This window comes from Sinocyclocheilus anshuiensis, unplaced genomic scaffold (assembly GCF_001515605.1).
Source record: "Sinocyclocheilus anshuiensis isolate Anshui unplaced genomic scaffold, SAMN03320099.WGS_v1.1 scaffold861, whole genome shotgun sequence".
NCBI lineage: Eukaryota > Metazoa > Chordata > Actinopteri > Cypriniformes > Cyprinidae > Sinocyclocheilus > Sinocyclocheilus anshuiensis.
This window is the reverse complement of record NW_015554217.1, coordinates 401,634-410,548: the sequence shown is the minus strand read 5'-3', so window position 1 is coordinate 410,548 and position 8,915 is coordinate 401,634. Positions and strand designations below refer to the sequence as shown.

General features: G+C 37.2%; 1 protein-coding gene across 1 annotated transcript in view; it reads right to left on the bottom strand.

The window, feature by feature from the left end:
- The window catches only part of LOC107671115 (coiled-coil domain-containing protein 6-like), a 13,182-nt gene extending 6,439 nt beyond the window's left edge, over window positions 1–6,743 (bottom strand). Inside the window, exons 1-7 of the mRNA XM_016463960.1 lie at window positions 6,245–6,743; window positions 5,059–5,208; window positions 2,486–2,614; window positions 1,692–1,795; window positions 1,412–1,572; window positions 410–566; window positions 125–225 (exon numbers count right to left, since the gene is read on the bottom strand). Coding sequence (XP_016319446.1) covers window positions 125–225; window positions 410–566; window positions 1,412–1,572; window positions 1,692–1,795; window positions 2,486–2,614; window positions 5,059–5,208; window positions 6,245–6,538 — 1,096 coding nt within the window. The 5' untranslated portion in view covers window positions 6,539–6,743. The remainder of the gene's footprint in view (window positions 1–124; window positions 226–409; window positions 567–1,411; window positions 1,573–1,691; window positions 1,796–2,485; window positions 2,615–5,058; window positions 5,209–6,244) is intronic.
- Between the last annotated feature and the right edge of the window lie 2,172 nt (window positions 6,744–8,915).

The following is an 8,915-nucleotide window of genomic DNA, read 5'->3' as shown; positions in this document are numbered from 1 at the left end:
GGCCTGACGCATTTTTGTAGGTCCAAAAAGAGGACATGTCCGGGAAAAAGAGGACGTATGGTCACCCTAATTTATAACCATATATAAATTATATATGCTTTATGCTAACCATGTGGACACATACCAGGGGAGATGGGGCGGCTGGAGGAGGGAGAGGGGTTGTAGGGGATTGGGCTGGAGACCGTACGAGCTCTCAGTCCCTGAGCAGACATCTCATTAAAATATCTAGAGAGAGAGAAAGAGAGAGAGATGTGAGAAACAAACCGCAAAACGAAATGAATCTGGCAATGCATGCTTTTTATTACAATAGTCACGTTAAGACCACTGTGTCTGGTTATTTTCAGGTTTATCAAATATGTACAATAATAAGGTTATGAGTCCAGTCATCTTTTGTGTGAAATTAATGCACCTCTCATCGTCCATCTCAAGGCTGCTCTCGCTCTCTGACAGCTGTCTACACAGTGCCTCCCTTCTCTCCATTTCTCTCTGGAGTTTCCGCTGAAGACGAATATTTTCTTCCCTCATCTGCCTTTCCTCCTCAATATATTGAGCCCGCTTCTCTGTGTCTGGAAGGAAAGAGAGAGGATAGAAAACAAACATAGAAAAATTGTATAAAGTCATATAAATTGTAATTTAAACCTGTGAATAAACAATGTTTTAGGATTTTGAAAAAAATAAACTGAAGCACAAGATGCTCTTTGGATGATTTTATTTCTGGATGAAGTGATCGATTTTTATCTTAAAAAAAGACATGCTATTTCATGCTTATTTTCAATTAAACTTTCTCAAATTGTTATGCTGATATTTACAATGAATAAAAAACTACTTAAATAACTATACAGTTTAAATAAATTAAAATCAAGTTAATTATTTCAAATATTTAAATTATATAAATCTTTTATTTGTTTAAGTTTTAAAAGCTTTTTATATCAACCTTATTGCTGACTCAATACACTGCTGTGTTAATCCCTGCTTAAAGCTTTAATTATACCATAAACTAAAATAAAATGTGGTTATCTTACTGTAATGTAAATGGAATTGTCTCCCTCTAGTGGCCAACATCATTTAAAGTTATCAAGCTAAGAATGAAATAAATGTGTGTAACTCACTGTACTGTGCTACAAACTATGGCTGCTTCCCAATACATATAGCTCAACTACAAAAAATAATTTACTTCACTATTCAGGGAGCCAAGTTACCTTTTGGTTTACTATTTACAATGTACTACTAATTGGGAAGTACTAATCCTAATCTGGAATTGTATATAGTATACCATGAGCTACTGTTAAGATTAATATTAAGGCTGTATTCCAATTCGCAGAAGAGTTTGTTTGCCTCTGGCTGTAGTATGATGGCAGAGAGGCTGTGTTGGTACAGGAGTGCATGCGTGCATGATGAGACAAGGACTCACGCTGGAGCTCTGTAGTGCGGAGTCTGCGTTTGAGCCTCTCCACTTCACTCTTCAGGAAGCGGATGTGCCGCATCATGTTCTCCGGAGAGTCAATCTCCATCGAAACTTCACGTGGAGAGGGCGGGGCCGACACTGGCTGGTCAAGCTTCTCCTGCAGAATCCTGCCAATCAGAATGAAGAGAATAAAAATCATGTGATCAAGTAATTGTAACCACATACAAAGATTTTCAGAAGGTATGAAATGCATTAAGAAGACCGACCACCTCACAAGGGACATTACCTTTTCTCTGCCTCAAGTTTGTCCATGCGCTTCCAAAGCCGGTTGACTAATGCCTCCTGCTCCTGTTCCAGAGTGTTTTCCAGATCAATCTTCTCACGCCGGAGCTGCATATATTACGTGCAATTAAAAAAATGCCATGGTTTTAAAATAATGCATGTTCTTAAGGAAAAATGTTGGGCCACAATAATAACAATAATAATCAGAAATTTGCTGAATCTGTGTGCCAAAGCCAGATACTAGCAGATGCCCAAGCAAACGAAAAACGAGGTACTTGGAGACAGCTACTGATTTGAACATTTGTGCAATAGATGGTGGCCATTCAAGAATGAGTTTTTTAGAAACGTGAGGCTGGACTAATTGCTGCTGCAACATGGCTAGTCTTACATTGTTGGCCCCCACTCAACTGGACAATATCCAGAGGGTGTTGCGGAACATACATTAGCTGAAATTGAGACCGGTTAAAATGGTTACTTCATTGCTGTACATTTATAGCTAACTTATTTATCTGCTAGCTAACATTAACTTGATAAAGTGACACATTAAATCCACACTGAAGTTGCCATTTATCTCAAATGGTACTAAATAGCTTGAAAAGGCATTATACACAACCATTCAAAAGTCTGGGGTAAGTAAGATTTTTTTTTAGAAAGGAACAAATACTTTGATTCAGCAAAGAATGCATTAAATCAATCGAAAATGACAGCAAAGATAGTAAGAGATAGTAGATAGTAAGTAAAAATGATAGTAAAGATAATAATGATCCTGTTCTACAGCAGGATGTTTGAAGAACGTACCTGCTCTAGAGTGAGCTGTTTGGAGATGGTGTCGTTCTCCAGTTTTTTTATCTTTTTCATCAATTTATTGACCTGGAATTCCTGCTCTTGCTCCAAATGCTGCTCCAGCTCTGCCTTTTCATGCTGAAGCTGAAAAAGACAGAAAGCACTTAAGAGAATAAAAGTAAAACACATGCAACACACACCCAAATCTAAACACGATGGGCACCCCAAATGAGCTGTGATTCAAAGTGACGTTTTGGTGCCACATTTTTTTTCCTGGCGTCCTTACAAACGATAACATGATAATTCATTCTTCGTGGTAACTATTTTAAATGCTCATGCATATTTGCTTGTGTTGCATTACCATAGCAACATATTTTAACCAGATGAATTTGCAACAACGTTCAAAATTCAATACATCATGGAAAAACTCATGTTTGCAAGCTATAAAAGACTGAAATATAATTAGGGCTGGACAATAATTCAATATCAATATGTATCGCGATATAATTTTTTTCAATAACGGTGATATGATTTTTAAACACATTTCCGATATACATTACCAGTTTCCCATACATTGATTTATTTGTGCCGTTTGACTTCGTTGAATAAACATGAGCACTGCACGTTTCAAAATCATAACACGGCGTGGGTGTTATATATCAATGTATCTCTGAAGGGAATTGACTGTCTTCAGAAAAGTTTCGATGGCATTTTCATTTGATCTGATAAAGTAGCATTCATGCGCGGAGCTGCTTTGATTACAGCCATTACTGGAGAAACCGCTAGTTTTATCACTCTAACAGCGCCTCCTGCTGGCAGAGAATGAGTTTTCATTTTAAATAAGCCCGTCTCCAGCAACATTTCCAGTTTTTGTTGTTGTTCAATTTTTTTGTTTTCTGCAGCAACTCGGAGCACTTTTCATACCCTTTTTTCTGGCTGAAGCACATTTGTTTCAATCTATAAGAATAATCAGCCTACACTACCAGTCAAAAGTTTTTGAACAGTAAGATTTTTAATGGTTTTTTTTTTTATAATTCTCTTCTGCTCACCAAGGCTGCATTTAAAGTAAATCAAAAACAGTAAAATTTTGAAATATTTTTACTATTTAAAATGGCTTTCTATTTTGAATAGATTTTAAAAGGTAATTTATTCCTGTGATCATACATAGGTAAATTTTCAGCATCATTACTCCAGTCTTCAGTGTCACATGATCCTTCAGAAATCATTCTAATATGCTGATTATCAATATTTAAAACAGTTGAGTACATTTTTTTTTTCAGGATTCTTTGATGAATAGAAAGATCCAAAGATCAGCATTTATCTGAAATAAAAAGCTTTTGTAACATTATACACTATTCCATTCAGTATAATTTTTATTATTTTTTTGGGAAAGAAATTATAGAAATTAATACTTTTATTTAGCAAGGATGCTTAAAATTGATCAAAAGTGATGATAAAGGCATTTATAATGTTACAAAAGATTTCTATTTCAGATAAATAGTGTTCATATCGATATCGGAATTATATCGTATCGACCTAAATTAAGAAATATATCGTGGTATCAATTTTGGCCATATCGTCCAGCCCTAAATATAATCAATGAGAAAGAGACAATGGTAAAAGGATAAGAGACAATGCTAACTATTAGTACAAAACTCTGCCATACTGGGCCAAACTTTAATTGTTAATATTATGTTTTTAGCACTACTGTTCAAAAGTTTGGGGTTAGTAATTTTTTTAAGAAATTAATACTTATTCATCAAGAACACATAAAATTTATCAAGCAGTAAATGCAGTACAGACATTTACAATGTTACTAATTATTTCCATTTCGAATAAATGCTGTTCCTTTCAACTTTCTATTCAAAGAATCATTAAAGAATCGTGAAAAAATATTTCCAAAACAGCACTGTTTTCTTAAGCACCAAATCAGCATATGAGACTGATTTCTTAAGGATCATGCAACACTGAAGACTGGAGTAATGACTGCTGAAAATTCAGCTTTGCCATTACAGGTATAGATTACATTTAAAAAAATGTACAATGGAAAAGTTATTTAAAATTGTATTAATTTCACTATTTTACTGTTTTCACTGTATTTTTTTTTCTATCAAATAGAGGCAAGCCTTGGAGAGCATACAAGTATTCTATCAAAAACATTATAAAATCTTACCAACCCCAAACATTTGAACAGTAGTGTAAACATATAGTTGGCATGACTCATTAGTACGCACACTAATCCCACTATCTCTCCTTACTCCTCCACACAATACAGCACACCTACTAAACACATGCACCACAAACAATGTCATCTGGTCTCAGCAGAGGAGCCAGATTCAGTGACCATCTACAAAACAAACTCTCATACGATTTAATCAGCTACCATTGTTTGCTTATGCTTACCTTTAACGGCAACCAAAATCAGCATTATATAATAAAGCTGCTGAACAATAAATTTGTAATGACATAGATACTGTATGTCAACTTGAAAGTTACCTTTAAGGGATGATACTAAGGGCAAGTGATCACGTTTCCTACCCCTGACCTCAAACGCCACTGATGGGCTTATTCCTTCTAGAGTTTCTCACCTGCATGAGCTTCCTGGACAAGTCATTGGTGAGGAACTCCTCTTCTTTCTCATAGTTGACAGCGAGCGTCTCCTTCTCCTTTTGCAGAGCCTGAATCTTCTTAAATAAAGTGTTGGAGATGAACTCCTCTTCTTGTTCTGCCCGCGCTTGCTGCAGAAAAATAAACACAAAGCAAGCTTGCATTTGAACACTCAATTATTCTTACAGATATATTTTGGAAAAACAACTGGCATAATCTTTCCATACATTTCAGAAAACAAGCAATCACACAAAATTATTGCTTGATCTTAAAACATGATTCTGAAAGTATCAAATTTTACCACAAATTCCTATTACAAAAGAATTAGAGGCATTAATTACGGTACCTAATTATTGACAATGAGACACATAAATCCTATTATGCATTATAAAATCATTCAAAATCCACCAGCACTACTCAAAAGATGAATGTCAACATCCTGCATTAGATGCATTTCACGCAGTGAACAACTGCACGATCAACAAGCAACACACTGCCAACTATCGATTTCCATCATTAAAGATTGTCGTAAATGCAAACGCACTTGATATCAGTGTCAGTGTTTCTCCAGTGACACTTGAGTGCTGGCTCTTTGTCTAAATGCAGATGGTCTGAGTGAAGGGCTGATTCACATACAGGATGTTGACGCATTAGAGCCAAATATTCAGAGTGCCAACTTCCCACCCTGACACAGGCCTCAAATATAAACTACTAATGGCAACCTCATTCGCTTAACGCAGAGTATCAGAAGTGCAAAAACACGTTCTGCATTAAAACCATGATGATAAAGCATGTGGTAAATCAGTAAACGCCTTATGTGGTCAGTACACAAACACCACCGGAGTTAAGATAATAAACATGTACAAAGACACATTCATTGTGGGTTTTAATAGTCCATATAGAAATTTAAACTATTTTGAAGCAGATGGCCTGTGATATACATTAGCACTAATGCTATTAAAGTGTTGGCTTTTGTTGTTGGCTCTTTTCACAGTTAGCTAGAATGCTAGCAAGCTAAATAGACTCAAACGCTTATTTTTGCCCCCAAACAAGTTAATTTTGCACCCCAATGTGGTTTGTAATGTTTCTCAGACGTCTTCGCATGCCGTGGCGGTGTTGTCAGGTGTGCCGCGGGGATTAAAGCAATAAAAACACGGGCTGACTCACGATGGTGACGCTAGCTTTGCGCAGGTCGCGGTTCTCCTCCTGCAGCGCTTTGCACTTCAGCTTGAACGTCTCGAGCTCGATCTTCAGCACTTTGTTCTCCTGCTGCAGCGACGCGAGTCGGTTTGTCAGCTCCTCCAGTCGGGAGTGGGAGATCACGACGCCCTGTGCTTTGGTGGCGGCGTTCATTGTGGTCGTAGTGGTGTTGGAGGCGGCCGCCGAGGTGCAGGAGGACTGCGGGGTGGCGGAGCTGCTGCTGCTGCCCGCGCCGTCCGTGTCGCTCTCGCTGTCCGCCATGTTGTCGCGCGCTTCTTTCCTTGTGCTCGCGACGGTCTTCGAGTGGAGTGGGAGTGGGAGTGGATTTCAGAGTCCAGGGAGAAAGAAGGTTAGCGCAAGTTTGGCTTGACTGGAGAGGGAACGGTCCAAGAAATGACTGGGCGTGCTGAAAGTGCAGGCGAATGAGGATGGTGGCGCCGTCATGTGGTGGAGAGGACAGTGTGTTTGGGTTTTTTGATTTATTCAAGTGACTCGAATCTTTGGAATAGTCACCAAAAGGATTCGTTCAATTACCCTTTATTTGGGGTTACATACGCCAGCAGATGACAAGACGACAAGTGAGTCTTCCTCTGTTATAAGTGAATCTTTGAATAATTCACTTAACCGATTCATGCACGACTAAAACAAGTCTTTTCCCTTCTTAAATGTGCATGTGTCATACCTGCTCAGAGACTCTATATAGATTATTTAGTTAACTTCTCCTTGAGTTACAACACATTTTTCTCCGTTTTTTTTAACTCATGTTCATGACTTTCAAAATGCAGAAATCCCTCCAAAATAACTGACTCAAATAACTGGAGTTCAGTAAGTAATTTTATGGTTCTCAATCATTTTACACCGATATGTGTGATTTGTAAAATATGGTAAAGTTTGTGCAATACAGTGATCCTGAAAATATTCTGACATTTAAGCTGACACAAATGTATGAATGTCATTGCTCTATATAGCAACATTTTAAATAAAGTAAATTAACGTAAAACATTAAATAAAACACAACACAATTGTAAAGCAAAACAGTGCACATAAATACATTGTTAGATATGAAATTATAAAACAATAGCTTTACTGTTCAAAATTAATATAGTATTCAGACACTTTTCGGCTGTCAAACATAGCTGACATGGCTCACTTAATGGGGTTAATTTCTGTGGTCTAGCTTCATTTGTTTGCAAATTCTACTCATTTTGATATTTTGTTATCAAATGCAATGAAGTGAAATTCATACATTATTAAGTGTCCAAATACCTTTTGGAGACACTGTTTGTTCTGCACCGTGGCACCTTTTCTACTACCACACTGGAGAGAAGAGACAATAAACCAATAAACTTATTTGACTTTGACTTAACAATATGTCAGTCTTCAATAAACTCAATGTACAAGGTCACCTTGGGCCTAATGGTTAGAGAGTCGGACTCATAACCCAAAGGTTGTGGGTTCGAGTCTCGTACCGGCAGGGATTGTAGGTGGGGGGAGTGAATGTACAGCGCTCTCTCCCACCTTCAATACCACGACTGAGGTGCCCTTGAGCAAGGCACCGAACCCCCAGCTGCTCCCCGGGCGCCGCAGCATAAATGGCTGCCCACTGCTCCGGGTGTGTGTTCACGGTTTGTGTGTGTTCACTGCTGTGTGTGTGCACTTTGGATGGGTAAATGCAGAGCACTAATTCCGAGTATGGGTCACCATACTTGGCCACATGTCACGTCACTTTCACTTTCACGTTTATGGACAGAGATGTAATATTTCAATAGAGTAAAAAGGTGTGACCATTATCACTTGTAATGTGTTTTATACAGAGACGAAGCATGTTTAGTTTAACTTGATATAGTCAAAATGTCACAGTTGATAAATCATGGCTGGTTTGCTCAGCAAGTTTTCATGGCTCTTATTTCAGTAATGATATAAGCAATGTTTATAGAGAAGTTAGCATCTATTTGAGGCACTACAAGAGAAATGCAAAACCACATTTCCAAGAACAGTGAGAAACCTACTTCATTCAAAGGAAGCATGTATGTAGCCCGTTAAAAGAGAAAATTAAATCATCATAAAATAAATCATAAATAGCCAAAATTATAAATAGGAATCCAGCTATGAATGGAGTTGTTATACATAAAGATCTCTGCAGCCATATTCAAATTTAATAATAAATAATTATAATATCATGATGCCTCATTAAGCATATACTCTAGATACATATTACATGCATGAATAATACATTGAACTATGATGTAATGCACAAACTGGGGGAAAAAGAAACTGTAGATAAAAAAGAAATGTAATAGGTTTGTAAAATCAATGCGTTTATTTTATTTTTAAATCAGATTTTTGTAAGACATTTGAAACATTATGGTGGCATCATAGCTGCTAGTTTCTAAAAGAGAAGACCTCAAATAACCAAAGTGCTATTATAGTTACATTTAAATGGCTTCACTCATTGTAAGAATTGTACATCAAAAATGTTGCTCAGGTGAAAACATATTATATTAAACAAAATCAACCAATTGGACCATGTCAGGCCACTCCCACAGTTTGATTGACATGTAACAGGGAAGCAGAACCACACCCCATCACAACCTAGTTTCCTAGGTCTTTCAGATCGCATTGCCATAGCAAAATTCAG